The following is a 15,683-nucleotide window of genomic DNA, read 5'->3' as shown; positions in this document are numbered from 1 at the left end:
AGGTTATTTAACTAAATAAATGAGTGATTTCTGTGTAGAAAGAAATATGCCTATGAAACTCCTTGAAAGTCCCTGGCTTCAATAAACACTGATTTCTCATTTGTAATACTCTTAATGAGAGTCGTGTTAAAGATAGGCCATGGGCTCAGGAGAAATTTTGTTAAAGAGTGAGAGAAAAATCTGGAGAAGGGGATCAGTAAGGGAGACGTGACGTGATGACAGTGAAAAAAAGAATCACTGTGCTGAAGTCTATCACAATTAATTAGCCCATTTGTGTCTAACTCTAAATACCCAGTTGAAGTGGACCAGCTGTTTCTACCTGAATCCATCTATTAAGGCACACAAACATACACCCATGTGTGCAAACAAACACCCACAGTGGCAGGATTGTGCAGAATGATGCTGAGCTGTGCTGACAGACAGCTACTGTTTACAGTACAATGCCCATTATACACGACAGTTGACTATGCTGCTTTGACGGTTTCTATAGTGCGTGAGTGTCTATAGGTCTATGTATTTGCGTGTCCACTGCTGTAATTTGATAAGCAGTCAAACCAGCAAATCCTTGTCCATGAATTACACGAAAAAGTAAGAATACAGATACAGATGTATGGCTTCATTTGGTATTGAGAAATTATACAGAACCCACACAAATTTTGAGACATTTGTATAATCAGAGCAAATAAATGAGCTGCAAGCACTTTACTCGATACACCGAACACAAACCCACAAAGTGACACGAGCTTGTTTATAATCACTGGCTGAGACTTGTTCAATTATGTTTCATTGCAAAAATCAATTTTCTGCATCAGTAAATCTTTTTTTTCTTCATCCCAGGTAATTAATAGTTTTATGTTTTATGTCAGGGTTTGTTGAAGGCAGACACCTTAGATCTGAACTGGGAATTCAACTACAGGGAACAAAAATCTTGTATGTGACACAAGAGGAACGAGCAGCTTGTTCCTTTTCTCGAATCCCATCAAGAAATCAATAATTGCTTCAGCACTCTGACAGTGCTCACTATAAAAAAATATAAATGTCATTATACCCGATGCTTTTAGGTTATTTAATAACAGAAACACACTTGCTTATTAAAGCTTTAGTACTATTTCCATCATCACTATTACTTATTGCTTAATATTGGCTAAGATGTGGGAAAACAGAACAGTAACAGGAAACTGTTTTGGACACTCACTAGCCTCTTTATTAGCTACACCTTACTAGTACTAGGTTTTACCCATGGTTTAATGGTGTTTATGCCAAGTTCTGATCAAATGTGCTACAAAGCACAATCCCACGTTGAAAGTTGCATAAATGAACTTTCTTCCTCATTCTGATTCTTGGTTTGAACCCCAGCAGGTCCTCTTTACCATGCCTAAATACACTGAGTTGCTGCTGTGTGATTGGCTGATTAGATATGTGAACTTCCCAAGTAGTTGAATAGATGTACCTAATGAAGTAGCTGGTGAGTGTAGTTTTGGTGGCAATTTGAACTGTAATAACCAATAAATAACCAATAAAAACAAAAATAGTCTTTAGCCTTTCCTGTTTGATGTAAATTTTGTTACATCTGTGGATTTGGACCAACTACACATGCACCCTGGGTGGTGGACATCAAGCACAGTTCAAAGAATAATAGCAATGACTACATGACCATCATGTCTCTAGTCATCTGTGTCCAAAACAGAGTATAATCTATTCTTTACTCTGTCTTAAAATACTTTCTGGCTATTTGAATACCAATACAGGAAAACAAGTAATTTACAAAAACTTGCATAATTCATTTGCATTGACAGAAAAATTGAAATGTTTTGGTTTTTTACCAAGAGCTGTGGTAAGCATGACTAGAAAAACAAAATGTAACAGTGTTTTGGATTCATTAGCATACAGAAAAGTCTAATTGACAGTGATCCCAATTTGTGAAAAAGAAAAACACATATGAACGTGTCTACATCAGCAGCAGTATTTGGCCTGAATGGCCCAGACAGATGGTCAGAGTGGGTCTTAGCACTGGGACTGGCTGTCAGGCGTGAGGCCCCTGAGGCTGAGGGTATGCAAAAGAGAGACAGTCAAGACTGTTGGAGATTGAGACTCGTGAGTCCTGAGGGAAGGCCCGCAGCCTATCTCGTGGCAGCTCTCAGAGCACAGGAGGTTGGTGTTGACAAAAAACTATACTGTGTTTGACAGTAGATTAATTTGTTTGCTTAGAATTGACAGATATGCAATATATTGTCTGCACATACAGTATACTTGTACTGCGTCACATGGTGGGGAGACAAGGTCATCTTAGGTAACTTGTTTTACCTGGCATGACCTTGTCTCCCCTCCCCTCATGATCAAACACATAATATGAACATACTCTAGAACAAAGCAAACATTAAGCTAAGCGTGTACATTAAACTCTACTCTCCTTTCATGCCCTGTGTTAAATTCAATATGTTAAGAACTATATTTAGCCTATAGTTGCTTTCGCACAACAGAATCAGGTCAGGGCAATGAAGTTTTCTTCTCACATGCAGCTCACAGCAGGGAATAGCTTCAGACAAATTCTCACTACTGGAAATTCTCTGTTTGGTTTTGTCTAGGCAGCTGCCTGGTGTTCGAGAAGCAGGACACATGACACTCACTCATCACTGTGAATTCACCAGAAAATCACCTGGGCTATTTTTCCATGGGTGCAACTGAACTTCACATGTGCTTTGCAGTATGCAACTAGTAGGTTACCGACCAGTTAATTTCTGGTCTGACTGTGTCTGACTTCTGACATGCACCTAACCTAACCTATTGGGTTATCTATAGAAGGGACCTGGACTAAAACACCTTATAATTGTGTCTCAGAACACATACTTCAAACTTACACTTGCTATTTTGAACACATAAGAGCACTCATACCAACAAGTTAGGCTATAAGAAGTGGCCCGATAAGCTACCCATAATGTTCCAAGTTGTAAGTGCATATAGCTGCACACTTCTTAGTCATCAATTATTATTTATTGCTGGGTCTGCTGCTTTAGAGTGGTGTGCATCACATCTATCTGAACCATTCTTTTCTGTGGCTGCCTTTTAGTACCAGTCCTCTTTTACTTTGCTTACCTATGATGTGCCACAAGGTTCTTTTTAGGGGCCCTTATTGTTTTGGTTATTTTAGTTATTTCTGCTCTTTCTTCAGCACACTGTGAGCACCTTTAAGGACATCTGTTATCACTGCTATGCAGATGACATTCAGTTATATATCGATTTTAAGTCCCAAGAGCTTTTGCAACAGTGCGCCCCAGACTCTGGAAATCTCCCTGTAAGCTTGAAATCCATGGACTAAACAACTAAAAAGTCATATTTGTAGACTTCTTAACTTTTGTTTTTATCCTCTGGCATTTTGTTGTGAAGCACTTGTGTGATGTTTATCTTTAAAGGTGCTATAGAAATAAAATTTTACTTACTTATTATAATGGATACACTAGAAAAAGGGAAGGTAAAACAAACCAACTAGATCATCATTTGTTTGTGTAGAAGATGTGTGGTGAGAGGCTCCAGTAGTTGTAAATATTTGCAAAAATGCAGGAGCTAAGAGAACAGCTTTAGTCACAGTTTTTAACTTTTACACTTGAATTTGTGTGTAATGTAATTAAGTACAGTGTATAGAGTGCTTTACATGAAAGTGTGCTACCATTACTACTACCACCACTACCAAATATTATTCTTTTTGTTGTTTTTGTTGTGGTTATTAGAAACTTTATTTATATAGTGCATTTCAAAAAAATGTTACAAGATGTTTCACAAAAAATAATCATGGTAATACAATTAGTAAAAAAAAAAACATTTGAAAAAGGAAGAGCAGTAGCCCATGAACATTAAAATAGAGACTAATTATCACCAAGAATTCAAAAAAGAAAGAACATCACAAATTCTACACTTGGAAACAGTCAAATAGATTTTGCATCTACTACTGTAATAACTGGACACTTGTTTGTAATCACCACAAAACTCATTTCAACTTTTAAAAAATAATAAATAACGAAATAAATCTGTTTTTTCAACTACATTTCTTTATACTTTTCTTTCTCCTCCCTCCTAAATTTCAGACTTTTACTTCCTTTTCTTGCTCCTCCACTTTCTCAATCACTCCAACTTTACTCCACTATCAACCTTTGCTCTCCTTCCTTTCCCCTCCAACTCTTCATGATGTCCCTCCTACCATTTTTGGCTCTCTCTACCTAATTACTCTTCATCTCCTCTCTAGCCTTGGAATTCCATCACACCTTCCTCTTACCCCAATCTGCTTATTCCCTGCATTTTTGCACACGTCCACCTTCTTTACTGCCTCTAAAAAAAGTATAAACTATCTAAGTTTACTTTATCTTTCCTCTGCACCCTGAATCTCTGCTAAACTAAAATTCAATCATCTTTCCTTCTTACTTCTTCTCTGCATCTTTTACCTTCTGTCGTACCCTCTTCATAACCTCAAGTTGTTCTGTGTTCTCCATTTAAATTTTATTTTGGCTAATTGCTCCAGTGTGGAAGCCAATAGATCATTTTTCCTCATGCTCACATTGCTGCATGACAGCTGCTGGTGAAACCCCACAGGTACACAGAGGATAGAGGGAGGAGAAAAGGCAGTGACAAAGAAAGATAGAGCAGGAAGGCAGAAGAGGAAAGAGGTCAGGAAAAGAACAAAAAGTGCAAGAAGAAGCAAGACACATGTGGTTACAGAGACTACTTATGTAATTAAAGTTAAGTGAAGGTGGTGAGCAAAAGATTTGCAAATGATTTGTGATCAATTAAACTTTCTAGTGTAAATAGTAAAACCAAAATACTAAAAAGACTGTTTTCAACTGGTTTGCTATTTACTCACATACAGAATTTAGACAAACACACAAAATAACCAGTGGTATAAATTTTACGGAAAAGTGCTCTTCGTAATTATGCAAATAACGACTGTTTTCATCACCTTAATAAACAGGTTTTAGTGAACATAGGAGTGTGGCTCTTGGAAGAGAAATTCTGGTTGGTCACTGGATTGGTTGAACTCTGGTCCATATTAAATATCTCAGCAATCATGTTTGCATTTTTATTCAATATGCACAGCCTCACAGAGGCACTAGCATGTCTCATGTACACGGAGTTGTTTTATGGGCTTAAACATAAACAAACTTAAACAAAGAGAACATAAACCATATCAGCAGCGGATAAGGAAACTTTAATTCTTAACACTGTGGGGCTTTAAAACATGGCTTTACAATATAGGAGCTCCATGTCAAATGATCATGTTGGTCGATTTTGTCAAGATTTGTGGAGGAGACGAGACCCAAATCCAGAACACAAAGGCAGACAAAGTAAAACAAAGCAGAGAAAGGAAAGTCCAAAATAAATAGCAGACAATCTGACAGGGAAATGAAGAACCAGAGGGCTATATTTACTTGGAAGACTAAATGAAGACATCAACAGTAGGTGAAAATAGTTAGCACAAAGGAAAAGTAGAAGGAGACACCACAGACACCACAAATTATTCTACAAAGTAAAACAGGGAAATATCAAAAGACAGACGACATTTGGACACTAAACAGTCGGGGTGAAGGACACAAACACATAAATGAGATCGAAGGAACGCAACATGGAAACGCTGGGGAAGCAGAAAAATAAAATCAAAACAGCAACCGAAGTTCAATATGTCACAAAACAACACAAGAACAAAAATGAGTCTGAATTTGAAAATATCACAAAACTTTAATAATAATCGTCACAGGAATCCAAAAGTTAAAAACAACAGATAACCTCGGGACTGTGAAAGCATTGGTATAAGCAAAGAGAAAACAGGTTGGGTTTACTACAGTTGATCAATATATTTTTTGACGAGTCAGGCAAAGCTGAAAGTGAAGTCTTTCACCACCAATTCTTAAACCAGCCCCTGGCATTATACAGCTCACAGATCTCTTTCAGTCCTTTGGTTGCACCTGACCAAAGGTGTGTAGACAACGGGAAATTAGCTTTCAAAGGTGAAAAGTATAAGAAGCTTTTGACCACGCTTTGCTCAACCAGGGATGGAGCAGCTTTGTGACATTAAGCCACTCTCTGATGGGGATCGAAGACTGTTTGGTGGAATGCACACCTCTGTTGGTGAAACCTAACAAGACAGATTGGGAACACTGAGGGAAATCTGGAGCTTCATTTGAAAAATAAACTGATCAAGTTTGACTTTTTACACTTGGCTCTGGATGAGAGCTGTGATATCTGTAACGCAGTCCAATTGCACATCTTTGTTTGTGGACTAACTAAAACTTTTGAGATTACGGCGGAACTGGCAGCAATGCCCTCAGTGAAAAGGTCTATGACAGGGAGTGATTTCTTTGTGGAGGTGACTGCATGCTTGGATAGGCTGCGGCTAGCTGGAAAAATGTGAATGCTGATAAAATAGTGAAAAAATGTTGACTGTTCCAGTGTTTCATTGCCTAATTGCAATATTAGCCCTTACCATTTCCAGTTTATAAAAAGATAAGATTAATCTTGAGTTCAGCTTGTTGGTGCAATCCTCCACAACAGTCCCAGTTTTTCGTGTGGCCCCTTGGGAAAATGAATTGCCCACCCCTGCCTTAAACAGATGGTATATTTGAGAAGAGGTGAGTGTGTGTTTTTGCTACCTTGTCCGCACACTGTTTTGTCCCAGTTTTGGAGATTTTAAACATACACACACACACACCGGGAGAAGCTCGTTGTCAGCCTTGTGCCGTCACTGCAAGCAACCCCAGAGCTATTTAAGTCACGACAACAATTCCTATGATGGGGAACAGAGCATGAGGAAGCAGTGGAGAGTCAGCGCGAGGGAAGAGAGAAAGTAGGGAAGTAGAATCGGACAGCACTGCACAGCAGGGAGAAGAAAAGATGGATGGCAAATATGATGAGAGAATGAGAGAGAAGGGGGATGTGGACAGATAAGGGGACTAGAAGGGGAGGTTGAGAGATACACTGTGGCAGACAGATGAGGGTGTTAGAGTGGCACAAGGTGAGGGGGTGATTTGGAAAGTTGAAAGTAAGTGAGATGGAGCTGTGAGAGGTGGAATGATGAAAGATGGAGATGGAGTGTGGTAAAAATTGGTCAGGAAGTGGGGAGATGGATGGAAAAGACCTCACCACCTTTTTGACGAAATTCATGTGGGCCTCTGAAAATGCTGCTAGAGCAGCAGTTACATAACCAAAAAAAGTCACTCTACAGTTGCCACAGTAACCACTGACACACACCATGGCAACCAAGGTTACACATGTACAGTTTGTCTTAAAAGTCGAGTCAGTCATTGTATGGGATAATGAGATTAAGTTTCTGTGCTGTATCAACAAACTGTGTCTCGGTTATTAGTCGGAGCATTCTGTACACATTCATACAGTATATGCATGCACATACTCTCGCACCCATTCTAACAGTGGTAATCCTCTCACACCCTGTAACTGAAGAAGGAAAATCATTACACAAATCCACAGCCTTAATCACCTCTGTGCCCCTTTATCATACAATCCCCAGAGCTCTCACCAAATGAAACATTACACTGTGCATTACATTCCTGTAATTTGCAGGTCGCACACCTGCTGTTCCTTCCATGTCTGTCTCAGTCAGTGTCTTTTTCACGCTCCGTTGTCTATTTCCCCCTCTTCTTCCAAATGCATAAAAAACCCAAAACAAAGAAAAGCTTTCCTCCCCGTCTCACAAAATCTCACACAGTTAATTGAGTCTAAAAATGGCCGACTTGGCCCAGGCTTCCTCTAGTGAAACCCAGTTTGTCGATCGTTCCGGACAGTCCATTAGGGATGGTGATTAGGAGAGGAATCTCGCTAATTAGGAGGTTTAACAAGGCAGAACGTCCACGGTGATGGGGAGGCTCTCAGAAGTCCCAGAAGTTTGGTGGAACAGACGAGAGGCTCACGCTCCTTTAAGCTCACGGTAATAATCAAGTCCAGTGACCTTACAGCGAGGACAGCATTTCCCAGCTAAGTCTGTACTGATGAGGGTGGCTGTGTCTTTTTAACTGAATACTTTATCAAAGCCTTATTAAAGCCAGTGGATAGTGCTGGGTTGCTATTAATGTGACACTGAGATTTACATTTTTCACAGTTGGTTTACAGTGAGTATGGAGATAGATGCACTCTATCTCATTGCTTTTAGCATGCAGCTGGCTGTGTTGTAGGAAACAGCTTGTTTGGGATAATACAGGTTAAACAGGTTGTCTAGCAGCTGATACAAAACCTGCATCTCTTTTAAAATCTTGTCAATCTCCCTTTCAAAATCAGCCACTCGTGCACCTCTGAACTGCTTCCAGCACAGCGGCTCTCTTCTGTGATTTCAACACAGACATGCAAAGTCATCAAAATACTTCTGTTGTTTGGAGGATCATTGCTTGTGATGAGCTGGGTCTCTGGTCACGACCGTGCTAGGGATTTGTTGAGTATGGGTTTTTTTTTATCATTTACTGGATAAGTCACCAAAAATTCAAACCATCAATGCAGATTTCTATGGCAACATGCTCAGGCACCTGATGAAGAATGTTCCGCAGAAATGACCTGAACTATGGCATGGGACACGGTGTCACACCAACACAATTATCAGTCATCACACACTCTAGTCCCTGTGAATTTGTCCACTTCCTTTAAATAAAAATTAAGTGGAAGGATTTATGTTTTGACGCATTGCAAAGGCACAGCTGGAAGGGGACAGAAGAGGCTTTGCTGGGAGTAATCCAAAATTAGGTCCCGTGCTAGAAACCATATTATCACAATAGTTCACTCACGATGCAATATTGTCGCAACTTTTAATATTTTGCAATATGCTGACTGTTGCAATAACATATATTGCAATCCATCACATTTTTTAAAAAGCTAATTATGTCCTCAAAGTCAAACTTTATCAGTATCTCTTTTATCCAATAACAAAAGGTTTTCCCACTTTTCTGTGACGTTAGATCAGACGTTAGAGCCGAGTCCCCTCAAGTTGTGCTCATTGACAAAGACTCACTCAGACTGATGGCAACATGTTGGTATGTCTACATTCATAAATCAGATGACAATCTCTCTGAGAGTGATTGCAGTCAGACAGTGACTGTTTGCAGAGTGGTGCAAGTGCTTTACCTTCATAAGTAGTTGCAGCACTCTGGGCAAACACTTAGCCAGCACAAGTTGCAATGCCTATTTTTACTTATGTGACTGAGCCATCAGTTTGCTTTGTGTGTGTGTGTGTCCGCTGTTGGATGGATTTTATAAGTTCGCTCAACTAATGTTATCTCAGGATGGCGTTAATTTATTTGGTTTACCTGTATTGATACAATATCGCTACGCAAAATATCGAGATACTGTGCTGTAATGATGTAATGTTTCCCCACCTCCCCAAAACACTAGACATACCCAGGAAGTTTAGAAACTCCACCCTGGTCTGAATGGGCTTATTCCACCTTCAGATCAGAGAGAGGATATTTTAGAATATAACTAATGGATCCTGCATTTAAGTGTGCACACCAAACCCTGTGTGGGTAAAATTAACCCCTATTCTTTTGTCCCCATGATAGAACAGAGAAAACCGACTCATAGTGTGTTAAAACATTTATATATCTCTTTTTTTTCAATCATCTTCCGGAAGAGAGAGACCCCTGCACAGCCCAAACACCAGTTGCAGGATCTCTAACATTAGAATCATAAACTGTGTCTCATATAGGTATTATTTTGGTACTTTACACGTCACCGTTTCAATACAACCATTGCTTATATGGCAAAGTTCCTCTTTTCTGTCTGGCTTCCTGTATTTATTAATATACTGTACAGCTCTACACTTCCTGTTTTCAGTCTGGCTGAGCACTTAGTTTATGAGTCAAAAGTGGCCTTGCTCTACAAACCTTCATTATTAAAGTACATAAAACAATATAATAAGAAAATAAGGATACTAAGGATATATTAATTACATGACAGTAAACACAATAATCTTTACTTTAGCTGTTTTCTGCTAGAGTTAAGCTAAGAAAGTGAATAACAGACCTAGTTACAGATGCATCGCATGGTCAAAAACAAGACTTTAAATGAAAGCTTTGTTTCTGGTGGATGTGTGAACAGGCAGCTGTCTCTTTAACATGATGGATTTTTTAGAGCTCCCGAGCTTGCAGCACAGCACCATTACTTTTTGTTTTGTTTGCCCTGAAATGTAAGAGTCTCAATATTAAGTGGGCTTTGGAGAAAATTGGAACAGTAGTGGCAATCCACTGCCAAATAAGTGAGGGCCCCTCTGCACCCTGCAGCACAACAGTCAATGATGATTGATTACTCCCTCACAGTCTCATAACTGCGCTCATTATTTCTTTCACAGCCGTTCTCTGACCGAGGACAATATCGGAGCTGGCTTTTTCACAAGTTTGCATCTATTAATAAGCATCTGTTAAGAGAAGTTAAAGTCTCGCTCTTGTTTCTGTTACTATATGACATATACAATCTTGGTTAATGCCAGCACACAGTCCAGGCTTTCCTCGCTTTAATAAACCTTCCTCAAACGTACTGTATGCGCGTCAGTGTGCGGTCTGTGGTCTTTTATACTCGGTAATTAGCTTCCTCTGTCTTCTTGCAGGTCACGGGGTTGCTGTTGAGACAAAGCCGTAGAGACACCAACAGTATAGACTCAGCTCACTGGAGGCAGCTTCCTTCATTGTGTAAGAAACTCCAGTAGGCTCTTTTAACATTCACCTTGCAGCGAGTAGTAATCACAATATGGATCCCTCAGCCACTTCTTAAGCACGTAATTAGGTGTGCTGCGTTAAGGAACGTTAATCAGCAGGGAGGAAACTTCTGTTTTACTTCCCTCACGTTCAAAGGCAGTTGAGCAGGAACTACACACGGGCAGTTCGGTGACAAAAAGCAGCCAAATGCAGAAAATGTAGCATACTCTCCTGCTTCTTCTTGATCTCCGGTCTCCCTTTGTTTCCTTTTAAACACATGCTCTCTATCCTTCTCTCTCCCTCTCTCTCGTTTTCATTCACATGCGCGCTTAAACATTACGACTGGCGTTGTGTTCCAACTCAACACACAGCTGTTTCAAGTCTTGGCACCAGCGATCGTGACAGTAATTACGTGCCTAGTGGAGGTGGAACTAGTCTGTGCTGAGAGCTAGGAAATAGCAATCTGGAAGAACAGTGCTGCACAGGAAGAAGGCGACACTCTGTGAGGCAACCAGACCTTCTGCTTAACTTGGAAGCAGGACACCCCAATATGGTCTCCTTACGAAAGGAGGGCCAGCATTAGATTGCAGAGCCAAGGCAGCAAGCTTTGTGTTTTTGATGATGAGGCCGCCTTACCATTAGCATTGATATATTAAGTGACTGCTGTTTAGATAAATGTAGTTAAGATAACTAAAATAATAAAAATGAATCTTATGCCAAATGAAAAATAACTTTTGGATGTTGAATGATTAGAATTTCTCACATTGAGTTTTGGAGATTTGTCTTTTTAAATTATTACTAAATCTATACTCTACTCCCCACAATAATTAACTACCAGTGCTGGACAGGTGGTAAGATTAGTCACCTGGATGGTGTAAGGTTGTAGTGATGACAGAAGGTATCACAGCATAAGCCACAGCCATATTCTGTTATTTTAATCACAGCATGGGCAAACAGACCAAAAATAACAGTGATGAGCACTGTACTAAAAAGAGACGTCATCATATCGAGGGATATCTTTCCATTATCTGGATACATTTAGTCTAACTGGTGATCAACTTGCTAACGTAACCCAGGGTTTCCCCAGCATGTTCATCTGAAAGGAGTGGCAACATCTGGCCAATCACAAACACGGAGAAGTGTACTGGCAGCACATAGGCTGATTTTACAAATAAAAATAAAACCGTTATAAAAATATAAACATGTTTAAAAAAACCAGTGCAGACTGAAAGCAACACATGCAGACAAAGCTGCGAGTGTGTATGAGTGTGAGAGAGAAAGCACTGTATAGTAGTTCAGTATTAAAAGTGTATGAATGTGTGAGCGCTGTGAATGATTTGGTCAGCAAGACTGCAGAAGAGCTACTAATAAAGTTTAGCCTATCTGAAGCCAGAAAAGAAAGCCAAGAAAAATGCTGACTGTGTAAGTTAACAGACTTGTTAGTATCATTTATTATTGTTAGGATCATTTATTAATGCTCAAAAAAAACTAAAACTTTGGAAGATTGTAGCCAACAAGAAAAAAAAACATGGAATAAAGTTGTGTCTAAGAATCTGTTTTAATTACTGATGCTCATCTAAGAAACACAAAGACTTTAGATGCTATTAAAAAATCTAGACCGTCCTGCTGTCCGTGCACAGAGTTTCAAGCGATCTTCCAGGAATGGTGACGCTATTTTCCAAAGAACTGGTAAATGGACTGGTTCTTATATAGCACCTTTCTACTCTATCTGAGCACTCAAAGGGCTTTATACACCATGCCTCCTTCAGCCATTAACACAAGCAGCTTTTATAATGCTGAAGTGGATTGTATCTTACATTCACACTCTGATGGAAACATCAGAGAGAAGCTTGGGGTTAGTATCTTGCTGAAGGATATTTGGCATGCGGGCTGGAGCAGTCAGTTGTCAAACCGCCAACCTACTAATCAGTACATGACCTGACCTGTACCATACCTCCCAAGCTACAGGATCACTAGACAGTGACTTCATACCTGTTGATCTCTAACCTAGAGTATAACCTGCTGCAGAGAAGGTAATAATGTGAGTTACCATAGTAAGAAGTGAACCAATTTCAACCAAATGCAATAAAATGCTTTAAATACTTACAGTAAACACATTATGCTCATTTCTACCTGCACATTTTTATTCCTGGAACACACAAGAGTAGCTTTGCATGATTCATGGTTCATAATAATCCTTATTTATCTTATACTCTGTCTTTGTTTTCCCTGCCTTTACCATTTAAGCCAAACTTTTTCTGACTGGCTGCCTCTTGCAAACGGAAGAGTTCAACGGCAGGTGGATGGGGCTTCTTCACAGCCAAAGCTTTGCCCCTGTGATAGTATTTTATGCCACTCCTGTCAGTGACATCATACAGGCTAAGAGTGGAAAACATTGTCTGGAATGAAGCATTTAGAGTAATCTGAATTTAACATTTCATAGCCCCGTTTGAACAGCTCATCTGAACAGGCGTTATCTGTTTTCTCAAAGCTGTTAATAGAATTAATTCTGAGTGTTTTCAGTTCTCTGTAGACTCTGGTTGTGAAAGGGCAAATTCAGTTAATTCAGATAACAGTTGGTTGGAATATAGAAGTTAATGTTACTGTCCAGGAAAAAAGTTAAATTGATTTAAATGACCACCACTAAATGTAAAAAAAAATATTTCTCCAAGAACAAATCAGATCAACTTAAAGAGTTTTCCACTATTGCTTTCAGCCATTTATCACCGTTTAAAGGTCTGACCTGCTCTTGGCTTTGGTTGATGTGATAGGAGATCGCATAGCAGCGAAAATACCTCTTCCCTTATATTTGCTCTTGGCCAGGCCATCATAGCTAATTTGTCCCGTCAGGCTCTGCTACCTCCAGTCTGCCCTGTCTTGCAGTTCAAATCCAACATTAATTTCCTTTACTTCACCAACTCAAGGACAGCAGTTCATTCTCGGGAGCTTGACAAACTGCTTGTGCTACAGGTACAGTACAACCCCAATTCCCCTTTGTTAGGACAGCCCTCCTGCCAAGGCAGCTTAATAGTTATTGCCATCGTGTGCCTTTACTGGTCGTCAACCAGCAGATATTTGGACAGAAATAATGATAAATGTCTCTGGTTATTATTGCTATTCTCCAAGTGAACAAGCTACAGGAAAGGTAGAACATCCCAGGGAGCACACATACCAATGAGCTAATATATTAAACTGGAGCTTGAATCAGCCCTAAACGTAGGAAGCACTGTGATGTAATAAAATGTGGCAAGTACTGGCACAGAGAGAACAGACAGAAGTGAGTTTTTAACAGGTTGTCATGACAATTTCTAGTAAATTTAAATTTGAATCACCAATCACACAAAAAGCTACTGTTCGTGTGTGTGTTTTTAAAGAAAATGGTCAATATACAGCATTGCCTTTGTTCATTCCTGTTTACTCTACAATATAACGATTTGTATTAAAGAGCAAAGACGGGAAAATTCAGCCACAAAGTCCATAATAATCCACGCCTAAGGACATGAGCAGTTGCCCAAAACAAACAGCAACAGAGCTGAAACAAAGCTGAATGGAAAATGAGAGCAGAGCATTGCATTGATTCTATTTGAGCAGCTGATGATTCCTGGAAAAAAATAAAATAAAAAATAAAAGAATTCTCAAAGAGAAACACGAGATAGTTATGAAATACGGTGCTTGGTGTTTAGGAATCCTCATGGTTATTATTAAGAGAGGAAGCAAGAGTTCAGAGTAAAGTTGAAGAAACGTCTGTGTGGGCTTCGCCTGGGGAAGGACTTGCTGTAATGTCGCCGTCGACCAATTAAGTTTGATAAATGTGACCGCTGCTTTCAGACCGGCGGGAGGAACGACTGCAGTCGGCGTCTGCAGGATTTAGCCAGATAATAAAGGTTAACTTCACTGTAAAGATAAAAGAGTGGAAAGCCACAGAAAGTTGGGCTGTGTGTTTTTTTCTTTCAAAAACACAAATATTAACACTGGTTGCAAGTTGTGTGCATGCTGCCCAAATGCCTGGCGAGAAGCTGTACTGTAAGCTGGGAGTGGACCTTTGTCGCTGTCTGTGGTGCTGAAAGCCTCAGCGCTGTCTGCTTTTGATACTGGAAACAATTCTGGATTACCTTGAACTTTAGTGAAGTCTCTCTTTGGACAAGGAAAAAAGAAATAGAAAGAAATGTGAAATACCTGGTGATCTAATGTCGCTATCTGTATCGAGGACAGCAAGCATGCAATCATACTGAAAGGCACTGACAACTCCCTATTCTCTCTATTACAGGTGTTGGGCGTTTTGGATCAGCCTGCTTTGTCAAGCTTATTGTCTGGAGAATCCCAGCCGGCCAAAAATAAAGAAGAGGGGGTAAAGGAACTTACATCGCAAACTATTACACATCCTTAAAGGAGTCAATAATTTAAAATATATGGAGATTAAAAAGAAAACTTACGAGTGCCATCAAACCGAGTGGCTATAGTGTCCAGAAACGTGTTCTGCGGCGCTAGTAATCCCTTCATCACAGGCATTTTCCCTGCTTAATATCGAATTCCCCATCAAAGTTACTGAAGAGATGGTGCAAGTCGTCCAAACGCTTGAGGTGCTCCCATCGAAGGTGCTGATGGCTATATGACCGAGCTGCTATCCAGTCAACTCAGCACAACGCAAAAGCCCCTAGCTGGTGGGGAGCGCACGTGATGCGCTCACCCGTGCGTCTGTTGCGTGTGTTAAGGACAGGAGAAGAGGGAGACCACAGGTGCTGCTCAGGTAACAGCGAGGGACAGGGTGACACTCCCTGTCAGCGATTCCATTATTATGTCGGTTGGAGCCAACGATCATCTACCCACAGCGTGCAGCGGTGAGAGACGAGCATTCTCAACAGCTGTGATTAAAGCCGCAAATCTGATAGTTTCTCGGCGTGGAGACACGGTGACATCACAACAGAGAAAAACAGCTGACTCCTGAACTTTTATTGAAATTTTGATTTACAGCTTTTTAATTAGTTTTCTCCCACTTAGCGCGTCACTCAAGTG

At 40.0% G+C, this 15,683-nt stretch overlaps 1 protein-coding gene across 1 annotated transcript in view; it reads right to left on the bottom strand.

Moving 5' to 3' along the window:
* The window catches only part of kcnh8 (potassium voltage-gated channel, subfamily H (eag-related), member 8), a 55,929-nt gene extending 40,320 nt beyond the window's left edge, over nt 1-15,609 (bottom strand). The window contains exon 1 of the mRNA XM_084918951.1: nt 15,104-15,609. Coding sequence (XP_084775077.1) covers nt 15,104-15,179 — 76 coding nt within the window. The 5' untranslated portion in view covers nt 15,180-15,609. The remainder of the gene's footprint in view (nt 1-15,103) is intronic.
* Between the last annotated feature and the right edge of the window lie 74 nt (nt 15,610-15,683).

The sequence above is a fragment of the Perissodus microlepis genome, chromosome 22 (assembly GCF_051167445.1).
Source record: "Perissodus microlepis isolate ML-2025 ecotype Zambia chromosome 22, ASM5116744v1, whole genome shotgun sequence".
Classification (NCBI taxonomy): Eukaryota; Metazoa; Chordata; class Actinopteri; order Cichliformes; family Cichlidae; genus Perissodus; species Perissodus microlepis.
This window is presented reverse-complemented; position numbering and strand designations above follow the sequence as displayed.